Source organism: Bos grunniens, chromosome 13 (genome assembly GCF_055505025.1).
Source record: "Bos grunniens cultivar Pamir isolate PY7600 chromosome 13, Bosgru_T2T1.0, whole genome shotgun sequence".
Lineage (NCBI taxonomy): Eukaryota > Metazoa > Chordata > Mammalia > Artiodactyla > Bovidae > Bos > Bos grunniens.
In genome coordinates, this window is record NC_141177.1 from 31,475,142 (window position 1) to 31,494,479 (window position 19,338).

At 41.8% G+C, this 19,338-nt stretch overlaps 2 protein-coding genes across 34 annotated transcripts in view; both read right to left on the reverse strand.

The window, feature by feature from the left end:
- UBOX5 (U-box domain containing 5) overlaps window positions 1-18,305 on the reverse strand; it is a 46,659-nt gene extending 28,354 nt beyond the window's left edge. For 12 of the 31 annotated variants that reach the window (XM_086333277.1, XM_086333261.1, XM_086333270.1 and 9 more), the window contains exons 1-2: window positions 18,206-18,305; window positions 16,406-16,513 (exon numbers count right to left, since the gene is read on the reverse strand). The gene's annotated coding sequence lies outside the window, so the exon portion shown is untranslated. Of the gene's footprint in view, window positions 1-16,405; window positions 16,514-17,665; window positions 17,808-18,076 lie in introns of all 31 variants that reach the window. The other 19 variants (XM_086333281.1, XM_086333264.1, XM_086333273.1 and 16 more) reach the window with 4 other exon arrangements.
- Window positions 8,131-18,305, reverse strand: FASTKD5 (FAST kinase domains 5). 3 transcript variants are annotated; one of them, XM_086333237.1, is made up of 4 exons: window positions 18,206-18,305; window positions 17,666-17,807; window positions 16,406-16,513; window positions 8,131-10,850 (listed from the first exon to the last, which is right to left on the reverse strand). In XM_086333237.1, the coding sequence occupies exon 4, from the start codon at window positions 10,811-10,813 to the stop codon at window positions 8,372-8,374; it is 2,442 nt and encodes an 813-aa protein (XP_086189363.1). In that variant the 5' UTR covers window positions 10,814-10,850; window positions 16,406-16,513; window positions 17,666-17,807; window positions 18,206-18,305; the 3' UTR covers window positions 8,131-8,371. The 3 variants fall into 3 exon arrangements, with proteins under 3 accessions (XP_086189363.1, XP_086189362.1, XP_086189364.1); XM_086333236.1 differs by lacking the exon at window positions 17,666-17,807; XM_086333238.1 differs by lacking the exon at window positions 17,666-17,807 and having other exon boundaries at window positions 18,077-18,305.
- Window positions 18,306-19,338: the final 1,033 nt, after the last annotated feature.

The window sequence follows — 19,338 nt, forward strand, 5'->3', positions numbered from 1 at the left end:
CATATTTTAAAGACTAGGCTCAAACAGGTTACAGAATTTAAAAAAAGAAAAGACTATCTGTCAAATAAGAGAAAAGCATTTAGCCTCAAAGAGTGGGTGGAATACCAATGCACTGAGCAATTTTATAAATTGGGCACTTCAGCCTTTAAAGAAGTATAATACTTGTTATAATTTCTAAGTTGAGTTACTCGTCCATCTAAGTAAAAAATCTGACTTGTGTTCATTTCTCTTATAGCTAGTTAAAATAAAAGACAGCTGCCTCAGACACAGGAAGGCCAGAACACAGGTGTAAGTCCAAAAGAAGCTTGAAATGTTATATACTTGGAGCAATCTTACTTGTTATAATTTCTAAATTGAGTTACTCGTCCATCTAAGTAAAAAATCTGACTTGTGTTCATTTCTCTTATAGCTAGTTAAAATAAAAGACAGCTGTCTCAGGCACAGGAAGGCCAGAACACAGGTCTAAGTCCAAAAAAGCTTGCAACGTTATGTACTTGGAGCAATCTTCAAGAGCTTAATATGTGCACAAGGTACACTGCTAGGCACAAGCGGACACAGTTTTTACTCTTAAAAAATTTGTAGGATCAAAACAAGGCACAGATGGGCAAAGGGTTCTAATACCATTTACTTAGCACCTTAATAGCAGTGTCAGAAAACTTATGTGGGAACCCAGGTAAGGCAGCCAAGCTCTTCTTGTACAAATCTGACCCTAACTCTGTCCCTCCCCTCCAGGGCCTTATTCCATCTGTTCTTGCCTCTCTCTTGAATCTTAAACTTATCTCTGACTATTGGATCCTTTCCTCAATATGCAAATAACATTGAAGTCTCTTCTGCCTCCATCAACCACCTCAAAAGAATCCAGCCTTGTCCTTCTTAAGGTTATTAATTTAGCAAATAAAAAATTTAAATGTCGACTTAAATATGAAATTTGGATAAATTTGGATAAAAATGGATTTTTTTGGTTGATAATTTGTTTAGTATAAGAATGTTCCATGTACTACTTGGGACATACTTACATTAAAAAATTATTTATTGCACATTCAGCAAACTATGAATAAAATTTCCTCAATAAAGTAAAGGGCATTTATGAAAAATCCAAGGGGTCTAATATTATACTCTATGGTGAAAGACTGAAAGCATCCCCTCTAAGATCTGGAATAAAACAAGGATGCCTGCTTTCACCACTACAATTTAATTTTGTACTAGAAGTTCTAATTAGAGCAGTTAGGGAGAAAATGAAATTAAAAGGTATCCAAAGTAGAAAGGAACAAGTAAAACTAAATACACAGATGACAAGATCCCATATATAGAAAATCATAGAGAATATACACACACCCACTTAAAAGAGTTAATAAAAGAATTAAGTAAAGATGCAGGGTAAGTCAGTTGTATTTCTATACACTAGCAATCAGCAATTCATACAGGAACATAAGAAAATTCCATTCAGTATAGCATCAAAAATAATACTTGGGAATAAATTTAACTGAGAAGGTACAAAACTTGTACACTGAAAACTATTAATATAAAGTGTTGTTGAAACAAATTAAAGACCCAAGTAAACAGAAAGACATCCTGTGTTCATGGGCTAGACGATTTGACATCATGATTGAAAAGATACTAAACATTATGAGTCCCTCAGATCAGATCAGATCAGTCGCTCAGTCGTGTCCGACTCTTTTCGACCCCATGAATCGCAGCATGCCAGGCCTCCCTGTCCATCACCAACTCCCTAGGGAAATGCAAATCAAAACCACAATAAGATATTACTTCACATCCACTAGGATGGCTATTTTTTCAAATAGCAAAGATGCAGAGAAACCGGAACCCTAGTACATTCTGAGGTACTAGGAATGTAAAATGGTATAGCCACCATGGAAGTCTGGAGGTTCCTCAACAAGTTACACACAGAATTAATATATGACTCAGCAATTCATTTCTATATACTTAAAAACATTGAAAACAGGAATTCAAACAAAAATTTATATGTGAATATTCACAACAGCTGATAGAGTTGTCCATCAGCATATGTGACAGACAAAGTGCCTGAAGAACTATGGCCATTGTACAGGAGGCATTGATCAAAACCATCCTCAAGAAAAAGAAATGCAAAATGGTTGTCTGAGGAGGCCTTACAAATAGCTGAGAAAAGAAGAGAAGAGAAAGGCAAAGGAGAAAAGGAAAGGTATACACATCTGAATGCAGAGTTCCAAACAATAGCAAGGAGAAGGAAGTAAGCCTTCTTCAGTGATCAATGCAAAGAAATAGAGGAAAACAACAGAATGGGAAAGACTAGAGATCTCTTCAAGAAAATCAGAATACCAAGGATACATTTCATGCAAAGTGAAAAGTGAAAGCTGTTCAGTCGTGTCTGACTCTTTGTGACCCCATGGACTATATAGTCCATGGAATTCTCTAAGCCAGAATACTGGACTACATAGCCTTTCCCTTCTCCGGGGGATCTTCCCAACCCAGGGATTGAACCCAGGTCTCCTACATTGCAGGCAGATTCTTTACCAGCTGAGCCAATGGGCACAATAAAGGACAGAAACAGTATGGACCTAACAGAAGCAGAAGATATTAAGAGGTGGCAAGAATACACAGAAAGTGAAAGTTGCTCATCATGTCCGACTCTCTGTGACCCCGTGGACTATATAGTCTGTGGAATTCTCCAGGCCAGAATACTGGAGTGGATAGCCTTTTCCTTCTCCAGGGAATCTTCCCAACCCAGGGATTGAACCCAGGTCTCCCACATTGCAGGCAGATTCTTTACCAGCTGAGCCACAAGGGAAGTCCAAGAATACTGGAGTGGGTAGCCTGTCCCTTCTCTAGCAGATCTTCTTGACTCAGGAATCTAACCAGAGTCTCCTCCACTGCAGGTGGATTCTTTATCAACTGATCTATCAGGGAAGCCCAATACACAGAACTATATAAAAAAGATCTTAATGACCCAGATAACCATGATGGTGTGATTACTCACCTAGACCCAGACATCCTGATATGTGAAGTCAAGTGGGCCTTAGGAGGCATCACTATGAACAAAGCTAGTTGGAGGTGATGGAATTCCAGCTGAACTATTTCAAATTCTAAAAGATGATGCTGTGAAAGTTCTGCACTCAAATATGCCAGCAAATTTGGAAAACTCAGCCGTGGCCACAAGACTGGAAAAGATCAGTTTTCATTCCAATCCCAAAGAAAGGCAATGCCAAAGAATGTTCAAACAATCACACAGGTGCACTCATTTCACATGTTAGCAAAGTAATGCTCAAAATTTCTCCAAGCAAGGCTTGTACGTGAACCAAGAACTTCTGGATGTTCAAGCTGGATTTAGAAAAGGCAGAGGAACCAGAGATCAAATTGCCAACATCCACTGGATCGTAGAAAAAGCAAGAGAGTTCCAGAAAAATATCTACTTCAGCTTTACGGACTATGCCAAAGCCTTTGACTGTGTGGATCACAGCAAACTGTGGAAAATTCTTAAAGAGATGGGAATACCACTTGACCTGCCTCTTGAGAAATCTGTATGCAGGTCAAGAAGCAACAGTTAGAACCAGACATGGAACAATGGATTGGTTCCAAATTGGGAAAGGAGTACGTCAAGGCTGTATATTGTCACTCTGCTTATTTAACTTATATACAGAGTACATCACGTAAAATGCCAGGCTGGGTGAAGCACAAGCTGAAATCAAGACTGCTGAGAGAAATAGCAATAAACCTCAGATATGCAGATGACACCGCCCTTATGGCAGAAAGTGAAGACGAGCTAAAGAGGCTCTTGATGAAAGTAAAAGAGGAGACTGAAAAAGTTGGCTTAAAACTCAACATGTGAAAAACTAAGACCTTGGCATACAGTCCCATCACTTCATGGCAAATAGATGGGGAAACAATGGAAACAGTGAGAGATTTTATTTTCTTGGGCTCCAAAATCACTGCAGATGGTGACTACAGCCATGAAATTAAAAGACACTTGCTCCTTGGAAGAAAAGCTATGACCAAACTAGACAGCATATTAAAAAGCAGAGATATTACTTTGCCAAAAAAGGTCCATATAGTCAAAGCTATGGTTTTTCCAGTAGTCATGTACAGATGTGAGAGTTGGACCATAAAGAAGGCTGAGCGCCAAACAACTGATGCTTTTGAACTGTGGTGTTTGAGAAGACTCTTGAGAATCCCTGGGACAGGAGATCAAACCAGTCCATCCTAAAAGAAATCAGTCCTGAATATTCACTGGAAGGACTGATGCTGAAACTGAAGCTCCGATACTTTGGCCACCTGATGCGAAAAGCTGACTCATTAGAAACCTGACGCTGGGAAAGATTAAAGGCAGGAGGAGAAGGGGATGACAGAGGAGGAGATGGTTGGACGGCATCACTGACTCAATGGACACGAGTTTGAGCAAGCCCCGGGAGTTGGTGATAGACAGGGAAGCCTGGTATGATGCAGTCCATGGGGCCGTGAAGCTTTGGACACGCCTGAGCAACTGAACTGAACGGAACTGAACTAATTTACAGCAGCACTACTCACAACAGCTAAAAGGGGTAGAAAACCCAATCCATCAACTGATGAAGAGATAAATCAGATATTGTATATCCATGCAATACAATACTATTCAGCCACAAAAAGGAATGAAGTACTAGTACATGCTATAATAAGCTTCCCAGGTGGCTCAGTGGTAATGAATTCAAGTCAGTGCAGGAGACACAGGTTCGATATCTGGGTCAGGAAGATCCCTTGTAGAGGAAATGGCAACCCACTCCAGTATTCTTGCTTGGGAAATACCATGGACAGAGGAGCCTGATGGGCTACAGTCCATGGGGTTGCAAAGAGTCAAGCATAGCTTAACGACTAAACAACAACAACATGCTATAGTATCAATGAACCCTGAAAATATTACGCTAAGTAGAAGAAGTCAGACACAGAAAGCTGCATATTCCATTTATACAAAATACCCACCACGTATGCAAATCCAGAGACAAAGATTAGTGGCTGTCAGGGTCTGAGAAAGGGGGAAATGTGAAGCGATTGATAAAAGGGTACAGAGTTTCCTTTGGGGGTGAAGAAACTGCTCTGGCATTAGATAGTGATGACAGGCTACACAATACTATCAAGGTACTAAATATCACTGAACTGTACACTGTTTAAAATGGCCAATTTTATGTGCATTTTAGAAAATGTTATTCGTTGTTTATCTGAAATTCAAATTTAACTGGGCATACTGTAATTTATCTGGCAATTCTAGTCCCATTGTAAATCCTGCTCAAGTTTCCCCATCCCTTCAAGGTTCTCAACATATTGCCTCATATTTGTAATCCATTCCTTCAACAGGCGTGCCATCTGGCTTTTTCCATGACAATGTAACTCAAATCGCTATAGTTGGGCTTCCCTAGTGGCTCAGGAGACAAGGGTTCAATCTCTAATCTGGGAAGATCCCACGTGCTGCGGAGCAACTAAGCCCGTGCATCACAGCTATTGAGCCTGTGCTCTAGAGCCTGGGGGCCACAACTACTGAAGCCCGAGAGCTCCAGAGCCTGTGCTGCACAATAAGAGAAGCCACGGCAGTGAGAAGCCTGAGCACTGCAACTAGAGAGGAGCCCCTGACTGCCACAACTAGAGAAAAGCCTGAGCACAACAAAGACCTAGCACAGTCAAAATAAATAAATAAAACAAATTGCTATAGTTAAGGTCATCACTGATGGCCAATTTGCTAAACTGAAGATTTTCTAGTTCTTGCCTTCATTTTCTCTTCCGAGGAACTGAGGATACATACGCTTTACCCTTGGTTTCTGTGCAGTGAAAGGTTAACTCAGTAGGTTTGGAGTATTCAAGTCTTTCACTTTGCAAAGAAATGTCCTGAGAGATAATCTCTATGCCTTTGGAATACAGTGCTTGATAAGACTGTCTTATATGCACCTAAGACCTTGGGCCTTGAGGGCCCTGGTGGCTCAGGCGGTGAAGTGTCTGCCTACAATGTGGGAGACCTGGGTTTGATCCCTGGGTAGGGAAGATCCCCTGGAGAAGGAAATGGCAACCCACTCCAGTACTCTGGCCTGGAAAATCCCATGGACGGAGGATCCTGGTAGGCTACAATCCATGGAGTCGCACTTCACTTTCACTTAAGACCCCGGGCCACACCCAAGGTAAACACCAGGTAGTTTACACTAACAATGTAACTTATGGTGGAATAAGCTGAAAATGTCTTTTGTCTTCTGCTGTAATAAGGTGAATGTCTCCAGGGGCTGGGGACTGAGTAACTAAGGTAAACTGTGTGGGCACTCATTTCACGTCTACATGACTGACCTGCACAAGACCGGAGCTTCCCTGACTGGCAATATCTGTACGTGTTGGCAAACATCATTGCTGGGATTAACTAAGGGCTGTCTGTATGTCTCTAATGGAAAAGACAACTAAAAACTTGTGACGTGTCTCTCCTAGATACTATACTATGTCCCTTTTTCTTTCACCATTTTTAATCTGCATCCTTTCACTATAATAAACTGTAAGTTTTTTCTCTAGTGAGTGGTCTTGGAGAGACCAGACTTACTTCTATGCCCCTATTTTTCCTGATTATCTGTCTTTATCACTGGATCTCTTTGCTTTGACCTTCCTTTAAGTCCTGGTATTCTACTCTTGGTCATCTTTTCCCTCCCTACCTGCAATAACCTACTTTCCACCTGTCCTAGGCAATTTTGCTCATGGTTTTTGCCATCTGACCTCATGCCCAGTTGAGACTCCAGCCTAAACCCTTCTGCCCAGAGGCCCACCTCAGCATGACCAGGGCAGTCTCGGCATTAACTCTTTACCCAAACATGTGTCCTGCTTTTGTCTCAATTTTAGTCGATGACTCTCTATCAGTCTAGGCACTAAAATCTTCATTTTCATTCCCCAAACGAATTAATTAGCAAGTTGTGGTCTTTTCCCCCTCCCAAACATCTCTGAAATTTAAACTTTCCATTCTCATAATTTTGGCCTTCATCATTTCTCATATGAGCTCTTGCACACATTTGTGAAATATTCTCCTTATCTCACACATCCCCACCCCTCAATCTAGTTGTCCTGCTTTTCCCCTAACATTTCTAAAACATGGATCTGTCCAAATACTCCCTGACTTAGGACCCTTCAGAGGCACTCCAGCCCCTGTAAACCCAGGCTCTTTAGCAAGGTCATAGGCTTTTGTTACCCAGATATTCTTTTTCTCTCTCTAGCCCCACCCTCTCCCTTCCTTCTACACCCAACTCTCCAACGACCAACCATTCTTAATTCCCTGATCACTCACTGAACATTATTATGTACCAGGACCCACTGTCCTAGGCACTGGAGATAAATTCTAGACAAAGTTAACTCAAGGGCCTACTTTCCAACAGGGAAATCAACAAATAAAGAAAGAATAATTTGTTAATGCTGAATGCAATGGGGAAAACACCTAAAGGTGACAAGGCATGATCAAAGGCCAGTGGGGTAGTTTTAGCTAGCATGGATGGGGAAGTGACCTTTGAGGGGAAACCTAAGTAACAGTGGGAGGAGTCCATTTTAAAAGTTTTCACAGACCGCATTTATAAAAATTATTTGTATTAAGTTTCTCACATATATCCATTCTTCTTATGTCTGTGGCTCTAATACAAACCTCAATCTCCCTAGACTTCCTATTATGGGAGTAATACATTTCCTTCTTGTTGGAGCTGCTTGCCATGAAAAACATTCTTCTACCTGGTCATCAGATTTGGGAACCACTGGCCCAAAAGGCACTCATATAATTCTACTCTCCTAGGTCCAATTTTAGGAAGAAAATATCCCTCGGAAAGGGGTTAGGGAGAATTATGCAAGAGAAGTAGAAATGCAGAAGAGGGAGCTAAGGGAAAGATATTAAGCTAATTCTGAAGTGGCTCTTTAAAACAGGAACCAACCAAATCTAAAGGAAAATGAAAAGGACTTTAATTCTAGGGGGTGTGAAGAAAACATGCGTGGGGGAAAAACGATGATGTACAAGATAAGCTGTAGAAGATTCTTACTTTAAAACAAAACATAAGAAAACCATTTTTTAAGAATTAGCTTTAGACAATGCCTGACTATACTTTTATCCTAAAAATTCAAAGCAATCATGAGATGAGGCTAGTAAACAGAAAGGAAAATAAGGAGTTTTTTGATTTTAAGATGTTTATTATTTACTTGTACAAATTAGCAACTTACACAACTGGACTAAGTTATAATTAATTCACAGTAATGTACACTAGCTTCTGTCTGCCACAGACAGGGTACAACTTAATCTCAACAGATGATTTTATTACCAAATCTACATTCTGGCTTTTGCAACTGTTTCACAATACCTGGTACAGTGCATGTCTACAGCATTAATGAGTAGAAATGACCCTGAAGGCCCTCAGAGAGCAGAGGTGAACACCTTCTCATGGAGAAATGCCAGTTTTTCTAAGCGAGTTCGTTTCAGTAGTGGGAGCCATTCCCAGTGAGATAACTCCACCACTCGGTACCCAAGTTGATTCAGCTGCCGCCTCTTCATATTATGCAGTCCGAGCAGATCCCTGGAACCATAGCAATACTGGTTCCTGTTTGTCAACTGAATAGCCAGCTTCACTTGTGGGGCCTGCAAGCAGGTCGCGGGGGATAGGTCAGCCATCTCTATGGCCCCCAATCTGTCTACCTTATTGCAAAGGGAACTTCCCACAGGTTTAGCCGTCTCCTCTAATTTCAAGGGCTGCTGCCCACTGTCTGACTCAATTTCCCCCTGGGAATGCCCTTTTGATTTCCCTTTTAGTAGCTGATTCATCAAATCATCGGTAAGGCTGACTCCCACATGCTTAAGCCTTAACTTGGCTACATCTTCAATTGGTATGGCTTCTCTGTTAAATGGTAATGGCTTCATGTTAACATCAAGCTGAACCTCTAAATCAGAAGATCGGGTATGAGGCAAAATCATATGGTGTTTGACATACTGGGGCCCACCCAACATGGTCTCAAGTAAAAAAAGAGCTTCTAGGAATTCAGGTTTTGAGTTCATATCCTTCCTTGCTAAATTCCATAGCATTTCTGACCCCTCTTGCTGAAGCTGAGAACTAAGACGATTGCCTCTGTAATCTGGACATTCAATGCCAACTGTACCATCAAGAGTATACAGCTCCTTGGTGACCTCAAACTTACTTCTCTCCTGAGCTAACCTGACAAACCCTGGACTCAAAGCGAAATCTATGAGCTCTACTGGAAAGTACTCAGAAAATGCCAGGCCCAGCAAGCACGTGAGCAGGTGTTCTGGGTATCGATTGAACTCAAGCATCTTTCTGTGAATCTCATTTATCAGGCTAGAATAAAACTCTTCTGCATTGGGTGGCTTATAATTCAGAGTTCCAAATGACCACAGAATCTTGGCAACATCTTTACTTCGACAGTATGCTACCCTAGGAGGCAAAGAAGCAGCCACAGCATTCATTACCCTTTCATCCAGGAAGCGTAATGCCGAGCAGGCAAGAGTCAGGTGCATGACACCCTGAACTCCCAGGGAAGGAATTCGCTGAGGAGCAATCTGTCCAAATTGCTTCATGAAATTTACGTGATCCACATGAGTGAAACGGAACATTTTAAGAATATTCACTAAGGCATAACTACTCAGATGCTGCATGTCAGCACAAGCCAGATCTCCAAATTTCCGCATGACAAATTCAGAGAGACTACTACTCGACTTAAAAAACCCCAAACAGATTGTACCAATCTCTTCTAAATTGATCAAATCTATATACTTGAGGATCAATGATTCTAGTTTTTGCATTAGATCCTGGGGTGCCTGACGACTTTCACCTATAATATAAATTAAGTGAATCAGCTGGGACAAGGATAGATCTTTCCAGTGCAAATTAAGATAACTAAAAAAGATCTTTAAAAACCGAGGTACTCTGTGTCCCAAGTACCGCCAGAGGTCAGCCACCAAGAGAAGTTGATCCAGACTCATTTCCCATACCTTATGGCAAAAGTGTGTTTCAAACACATCTAGCATTGAATGGGAATGAGGAATTCCTAAACTGACAAAAGCTTTCAAAATATTGATCAGATCTGGGGCATCAAAGAGATGTATGTTTTTCACACTCAGCTGGCAGAGCAGAGCAAAGCTGGTACTGGACAGCAAAACAGGATGTTGCTCTGCAGGCAAAGAACTCAGCTTACAGAAATAGTCAACAATAATTTGAGGCTGGAGATTATCTTGATAAACGGTGACTTTGTGCAAAATTAGTTCACCTTCTGAAACTGACAGAGGTTGACAAGTCTCAGATCTGTTATAGCTGTGAAGCTGATATTCTGGTCTTAGCTGGAGGAAAACTCGAGGGTCTTCAAGGGAATCAAAAGTTTCTATATCCTCTTCATCAATTTTCATGGCCCTGGGTGAGTGCAGGTTCAATGTGCTGGCCTTAGAGGCAGAAGCCCTGCTGAATTCCAAACCTGGGAGGGTACTGCCGGTTGTCAGAAGCCTCCAAGAAGCAGAGGTGTTACAAATGTTAACTTTTCTGGCAAGACAGCAGAGGCTGTTTTCTGGAGAGTCCTGTCCTTTGTGCCATATGTAGCTTCTCATATTCCACCATGCCATACTTTGGGTTGCACTGTAGGTAAAAGGACTGCAAAATGTCCAATATCTTATAGGTTTTAACAGCTGGAGAATGGCTGCCATTCTGGTGTCAGTACTGATCATTCTAGCAGTCAGAGCACAGTCCTCACATGTCTGACCAAGTAATTTCTTGTTTATATGGTTCTTGATTAGAGCTGGTTGGGAAGGTGTTCCACACAAAGTGCCTGGAAATCTTCGGCATATCACAAGAGCCATGGATCACAAATGACTGGGCCAGAATTGGTGCCAGATACTGAAAAAAGGGTAGATGAAGAATAAGTGGCTTCCACCTATCTTAATACTAAAATTTACACACTATAAGACATGGATTAAAACTATACCACTGTCCACTCAAGTAAGTTCAATGTTAGTGAATGCCCAAACCACAAGACAGCATACATCAAGGAAAAACCCCATGTACCCTGCATAAAGGCACAGGAGAACCCCAAACCTAGGGTACCATTGAGCAGTTCTTTGGACTGCTCCTCAGTTTAAATTTCCTCTGTCCTCTGGCCAGACTTTCTTTACAGTTAGAGGCAGCTGTTGCACTAAAATCCAACAGGAATGAGGAAAGCAGATTTCCAAAAAGAAAGCTAAGAACAGAAATAAGCAATCTATTCCACCTCTTTGATATCAGCACAATTATACCCACAATAACCCCCCACCCCATTCCTCCTTTTGATTACAGAATTCAGTTGTTTTAATGCTACTTCTGTACCTTGTAGAAGATGCCTAATCTCCTCTCAAGGCCTACAAGAGTCTGAATCACTATCACAGAGCAGTCACTGACTTGGGAAGTAAACTTGAAAACTCACTCACAAGGAATGAAATAGTACCATTTATAGAGATGTGGATAGACCTAGAGACAGTCCAGGTGAAGTCAGAAACAGAAAAACAAATGTCATGTAATATCACTTATATGTGAAATCCAGAAAAATGGTACATACAGATGGGCTTATTTGCAAAGGAAAAACAGAGATACAGATGTAGAAAAATTTATGGATACCAAGGTGGGGGGAGTGGGAGATGGAAAGAATTGGGGGACTGGGAGTGAAATATATACAATATTATGTATAAAATAGATAACTAATGAAAATCTACTGTATAGCACAGGGAACTCTACTCAATGCTCTGTGGTGACCTAAATAGGAAGGAAAACTAAAAAAGAGGGGATATATGTATACTGATTCACTTTGCTGTACAGCAGAAACTAACACAACATTGTAAAGCAACTATACTCCAATAAAAATCAAAAAGAAAAATTCAGCTACTCCAAATACCCCCCCACCCCTAAAAAAAAAGCAACCCCGAAAAACTCAAGCACTTTGGTGGGGGAGGGTAGAAGGCCTAGGCCCTGCTCACCATCAATTCATGGGTGAGACACAAAGAGCATTTCCAAGCTGGGCTCAGGGAACACCAATTCATGCAACTGCCCTGCTGATAAGGGGAGCAGCAGAGCTTTCCTCTGGAGGAGGCATATTAGCAATGCTTCCAGTGAGTCAGGTGTTGATTATTCTGCCTGAGAGCAGCACAAGTTCTACTTTTCTTCTACAGCAGAAACCATGACAGGCTATGAAAATGACTCTGCCATACTCTTGCTTTCAATGCTTACTGTCTCTCCTTCTGCTTGAGAAATGCCAAGGCCTCACAAGCAAAACTCAGGGAGCCCTAAGATGCCAAGATATGGACCAGACACAGCTCATGATGCAGAAAATCCCATGAAGGTTCTGAAGGTGCCAGAATGATTTTTTGAAATGCCTAAGCAACTCCCCTGTCAGTCCCTTCCTTCCGGAGCCCATAGCATAAGAAACAGAGGACTGCAGGGCAGGTTAGAGGCTTTTTTCAAGTAGCCCAGCCACACAGGCTTCTCTGGATGGCAGGAAGGTATGCTCCTAATTTCTTTGTGAACCAAAACAGAATTCTTTCACACCAAATCTTTATACACTTAGTTCCATACTGTGGCCTGTGAACCATTCTCCCACCAAGTTTCAATCTGTGGGTCCAGATGCTATAGATCCAGTGTTAGCAAACTATGGCCCGGAGCCCAAATCCAGCCCTCATCTGTTTTTGTAAGTAAAGTTTTAACATTGCCAGGCTATTTGTTAAATGCTTTAAATGCTGTCTATGGAGGCATTCTCACTACAAGAGCAGAGTTGAGTAATTCTAGCAGAGAATATATGGCTTGCAAAGCATAAAATATTTACTATCTGGCCCTTTACAGAAAAAGTTTGCTATAGACCATTAGCTTACTCCTATGAATGCAAATGGCCAACTTTTCAAAAATTAGAAGACATCAGGAAAATAGTACTGAAGTGATTTTTTTTTCTTTAACATTTGATACTTAAAGATGATACTTTTTTTCTTTAACAGATGATACTTAAAGATTTATGCCTCAAAACGGAATCTCAATTAACACTGCACCTCAGGTATGGTGGGAACAAAGGAGAAACCAAGTAATGGAACTCTTTAGTTGACAGAACAAGGCTTTTAAGAGTACCTGTTTTGGAACCTGTTGTGGACACGACTGAGCAACTGAACTGAAGTGAACTGAACTGAATCTAAATTTAGGTCAGCGTAACGTCCAACCAAAGCAATTGTTCAAAGTCCTCCTTCTCATCTTGAGAACTAGATCTGAAGAAATAACTTTCATAAAAAGACAAATTTTTTTTTTATAATAACAAAAAAACTGAAAATCCATGTCTTTTCGGAAGGAGTAACCTGGTTTACAGAATAAGCATGTGTCAGGCATCAACACATGGAAAGATTTATACAAATAGTCGGTGGAACAAACAGAACAAGTGACATCACTTAAAATACACCTATATAAAAGGAAAGTATATAGCTATTAGGAGACTTTCTGCTACACCTTTGACAAATTAACTTTTTCTCCTTTTTAGTAGGATTAAAACTGTTAAATAGAAGAATACATAGATTAATTTAACAAATACTTTTATAACTAATACAACTTTAAAAGCACATTATTTAAGTAACTTCAATTAATATCATCTAAGATTACTTAATGAGATTAGTGTATGTGGTCCTGAAATGAAGAACCATTTCTTGCATCATCAATGCTTGACTGGTATAGATCCAGTGTTTTGAATTATGTGGCTCTTTCTGATTTGCAAAAATACAGGTTAAGGGACTTTCCTGGTGGTCCGATGATTAAGACCCCATGCTTCCAATGCAGGAGTTGCATGTTGGATCCCTGGTCTGGGAACTAGGATCCCACAAGAACAAGAGCCACAACTGTTTTAGGGTCTCTACTGTGCCAAGCCCTGAATAAGCAGTTTCATCTGCATCAGTTCCAATTCTTACCTTTTTGCAAGGTAGGTTTTTATATCTCCATATTGTTGATAAGGAAAAAGAGTCTTCACAAGATTAAGAAACCTGATGAAGATTACACAGCTAAGGGACAAAATGGGGTTTGACATCAAAGATTATCTGATTCCAAATCCCACATTGTTAGTGTATTGGAGAGACAAAATGGGAGGTCAGATTTCAGACAGGAGGGTGGGGGCAGGGGGAGCAAATAATGTATAGGGTTTCCAGGTGCCAGGAAGCTGGAGTGTTAGAACTGGAGGGTTAGGTAAGCTCAAAAGCCCCTCATACCTTTAACAGTCTAAGATCCTAGCTATCACTAGTAATTACTACTTATAAAAAGAACAAAAAGAAGACATCAAAGACAAAAATCTACATGAAGGAATGAGTTTACAAGATGCCCCAGTATCAAGGTAAGGAGAACTATCATAATTGAAGATGTGAAAGTTGGCAAGAGAGATATGGAATCCGGAATTTACAGTTCAACATAGAAGGGAAGTAAAGAGAAACCCCAGGAATAATGATAAAGATTCCAGGACTACAGCTGTGAACAGACACAAAGAGCAACTAGTTTATGCTAGAAGAGATGAATATTACACAGGAGAGGAGACTGACATTTCTGATGGATAATCTGAGGATAAACAAGTAATTTGTTTAGTCACTAAGTTGTTGTGTCCGACTCTTTTGCAACCCCATGGACTGTAGCCAGCCAGACTTCTCTGTCCATGGGATTTCCCAGCTAAGAACATGGGAGTGGGTTGCCATTTCCTTCTCCAGGGGATCTTCCCAACCCAGGGATCGAACCCACGGCTCCTACATTGGCAGATGACTTCTTTACTGCTGAGCCAATAAGTAATAGGTAGATGGAAAACCAAGCCAATAAGAGCAACAAAAATTATTAACTCCAAACAATACAAAAAAGTTGTACAAGAATTTTTATATTATACTCCTTGCTCAGCTGTAAATAATATTTACATAATCTTACTAACATAAACCTTGAATATCCGTTTAAACAAAAATTTTGAGCAAACTATACTGGGAGGTTAAAGGGAGGGGAAAAAGAGGGAAACTGAACAGTAACACAAGAGACCTAGAGCATCCAAGTCCATAACAAAGAAGTCAAAAGATTTTATGGACATAGAGATGTTCTAGAAATCAAGAAATAGAAATACAAATGTTATTTATTTAGAGTACACCAATGAATACCAAAAGAAACAAACAAATAGTTGAAAAGTGTCTCTGGAGAACAAAAATGGAGTTAATACTTAGTGTTATAAGATCTGTCAAACTATTTGCCTTTTTTTTTTTTTTGCCACGCCATGCAGCTTATGAAATCTTAGTTCCTGAACCAGGGATTGAACCTGCGGTGTGGGCAGTGAAAGCTCCAAGTCCTAACCACAGTGCCACCAAGGAATTTAACTATATAAGCCATGCACACATATAACTTTGAAAAAATTAAATTTACAAAAAGGATGTTCTAACAAGAAACTGTTCTTCAAGAAGACAACCCGTGAATAGATAAAGTAACCTAAATACTCAAGAAAAAGGTTGAAAAGTTATTTTCAGTACAAGCACTTCCTACTGTCTGTAGAACTTCTCTATGGATGCCCAGTAATGAACGATGACAAACTAATCTTAGAGCCATGCAGACACAAACTGCAAATGGCAAACAGTTAGCTACTCACTTTTCTGCCATGCAACTTTTAGCAGAGACACTATATCTGCTGCTGCTAAGTCGCTTCAGTCATGTCCGACTCTGTGAGACCCCATTGATGGCAGCTCACGAGGCACCCCCCCGTCCCTGGGATTCTCCAGACAAGAACACTGGAGTGGGTTGCCATTTCCTTCTCCAATGCAGGAAAGTGAAAAGTGAAAGTGAAGTCGCTCAGTCGTGTCAGACTTTGCGACCCCATGGACTGCAGCCTACCAGGCTCCTCCGTCCATGGGATTTTCTAGGCAAGAGTACTGGAGTGGGGTCCCATTGCCTTCTCCTACACTATATCTGCGTATACAGAAATGAAATACAACCACTTTAGAAGATGAGTAATGAGTAGTGTAGAGAAGAAAAGGGAAGAAACACAAGGAAGATATAGAATGAATAAAGCAGAAGAGTGGGGAGAAAAGGCACTACAAAGAAAAAGAGGCCAGGATGTTTTGCCTAGAGACAAACACAGAGGAGAGTTAGTTCCTCCTTATTTAAGGGTTCCCAAAGAATCCATAAGAAAGCTGGAAAGAGAACACTAAGAGATGCCCAATTGGTTAACTCCTCATGTCTCCTCTAAAGGTTCAAATTTATGTGACATCATTTCACAAAGTCCCTTTCCTAGCGTAAATGCCCCAAGGATACTCCCCTCCCCATCTCCTCTTTAGGGGTCCTAAAGAACCAGAGTGGAGCCTTAGACACCACTGGACCAACCACGGCTGTTCTGAAAGACACTGCCCAAACCACCCTGAATGATGTGATTTCACAAGAGCGAGAAATCTTACCTTTCCACCTTCCAGGTACAGGTCTGAGCAAGGCCGAATAGCTTCGTTTTAAACTACAGTCCAGAAGTTAGAGGAGGGGAGCCAGGCGGAGGAAGGCAGCCATGCTAACTGTAGATTAAGTATATGACACCCTCAGCATATTCAATTTACCAGATACCAGATCTCAATTCTGATTTGATTCTTTTGCTAGAAAAACTTAACCCACTTATGTCCTGATAAAATTCTAAAATTACCACAAATAAAGGGATACTTCAAACTCCACTTTCGTCTTATCAAATAATGTGTTGAGTAGTCCTGAGAATTAAAAAAACAAAAAACTGATTTTCTCTCGGCGCTGGAGTCTACGAGAGGATTGACAAAATCCCAACAGGTAAAGTATCTGCATCCACAATCATGTGAAAACATTTCCAAACAAACAGTTCAAGTACCTATCACTTTTAGGACAACCAAATATTTGATTTTATCGGTTTTCCTATATTTGCAAGACTGCATAGTATGGTATTTCAGAAAAGTGAAGGGGAAACATCAGAATTCTTTGGTATCAAAGTTGACTTATTTGCATGCCGAACGATAAGGCCTTACTGGGGACCTGAAAATATAAACTTATGAATGGGGAAGAAAACCATACTGACAAATTAAATTAGGCCTGTATAACAGCCAAATGCCTTGCTTTTTCAGTTGTATTATGTAGCATGGAGTTTTTCAATTTTATTCTGGTCTACCAGGCAGTAGCAAATTCATCCCAGAGCTTGCCTAAGGCCATTCAGAGCACTGAGTCACAAAATCTAGGCGACTCACAGAATGTGAGTAAAGCACAGAAAACATAAATTCAGATTCCAGCAGCAACAAATGACTAAAGCACAGAGGTTATAGTGCTCCAACTCCACAGGATGAAGAACCTCCAGGAGTCTGCTCTAAGTGGGTAATGAAGCGTCACCTGAGGAGGCCCATGAATATAACTGGTATGGAGAGGCCCCAAAGCTCCCAGAGTTAGCAGAGAAGAGCTGTGTCATGGTTTGTACAGAAAGAAAAATGGCAATTATTTTTCTTATCCCCAGACATAAAAAAACGGAGGGAGATACCCATAATATCCTTAGGCTTGTGTAACCAGAAACTATCTGTTTAAAAAAAAAGGCGGGGGGAGGGTATATATCTCGTATTGCTATTTACTGAAGACTCAACCTGTCCCAGGTACTAAGCAAATACCGCAGGGCCTTGCTACTAAAAGTGCAGCCTGTGGAGGAACAGCATCAACCTCACCTGGAAAATGGTGAGAAACGCAGAATCTCGGGTCCCACCCCAGACTTATAGACTCCAAATCTCCAAATTTCCAGGTGAATCGCATACATTGAAGTGGGATAAGAGGAGCGGCAAAATATTTCATTACGTTCTCACAAAAGCCCTGTGAAACAAGTACTGTTATTCGTCTCACAGAGGAAAAATCAAGGTATAAGTAAGAAGTGGTAGTGGTAGTCGTTTAGACCTGTCCGACTCTTTGCGACCCCATGGACTGTAGCCTGCTAGGCTCCTCTGTCTATGTAATTCTCTAGGCAAAAATACTGAAGTGGGTTGTCAATCTCTTCTCCAGGGGATCTTCCAGACCCAGGGATTGAACCCGGATCTCCTACATTGCAGGCAGATTCTTTACCATCTGATCCATAAGCCGCTTACCAAAGGCCACAGGACTCCAGGTATCCGAGGTTCTCCCTAGAGCTGGGCCTGGGGAGCTCAGGCCTGGAAGCGCGGCCCAACTCGGCAGGGAGCGCCGCCACGGCCTCCTCCCCGGCCGCCGTCACTCACCTGAGCTTGGCGAGTGCGGGCGACGCAACAGCACTCGCCACTCTCGCAGGCTGCGGAACCACGAAGACTCCTCCGGCTTCACCCTGGCCTCACAGCCCCCACTTCCGGTGAGCTGCCCGCTACTTCCGGTTGCTGATCGAGTGACGGGTGCGGCCGAGGCTCAAAAGACTCTGTCAGCGTTTTCCAAGGACGTTTTTCCACGGGAAGACGTCACTGCGGAGCCAGGACCTGCGGAGGGAAAACCCCCGCAGTGGACGGATCGCTGTGGAAGTCACTGAATAGCCTAGATACAGGTTCGAATCTCAAACCGCTACTCAGGGTTCTATGGCCTTGGCGAAGTCCTGTAAATTCTCTAAGCCAGATTTCTCGTCTGCACAGAGTGCTCTCAGGAGGAGAGTTAGTGATGGATAGACGAACCTGTTAGGAGAGATGGATTTGAAGAGGTGGTTGAGGCGGCCAGAGCTTTGGCAGATGAGCCAGGGTGATCTTCCACCTCCTCAAGTAGCGGGGCTCCCACCTGAGTGAGTATGGGCAATTAGGCAGGGAAGAGACTCTCGGGACTTCCAGGAGGACTTGGCAGCAGACGGCCCTTACTTTGAGGCACTGGAGACTGCTGATCAGGGTGGTCACACCTCGTCGGTGCCTTAAAGGGCTGTGAGGGGGACCTGAGGAATGGTGCTCCCTCCAGGGCACCATCTTGACAGGTAAACAAAATCAATGTAAGGAGGACACTTCACTGCGAGTGGCAAGCCTGGCATCCCAACTCCTGAGCTCTGTGGAGCGCACTGTTTGCCTCAGGGTGCGCATTTGAGGCCCTAGACCACTGACACCCCTTCTCAGAGAATGTTCTCTCACTGAAGCCAGATCACTGAGTTGCTGATTATGACCATCCTTGCCAGCAGAACCGAGAACGAGCCTAGGAGATGAAATAAACCGTAATTTCTCCTCAGCAGCTGTGACAACCCGTTCCTCTTTGCCAAATACTCAACTTCTCAGCCTCCCTTGAAGTGGGAAGAGCATCCGATTCAGTTCCAGCCCACAAAATTTAAAGGGATGAAAAAAAAATTTTAAGGGAAGGATGGTGGGAAGTTTCTGGGAAAGCATTTACTTTTTTGATAAAGTGCTGCTGCCTC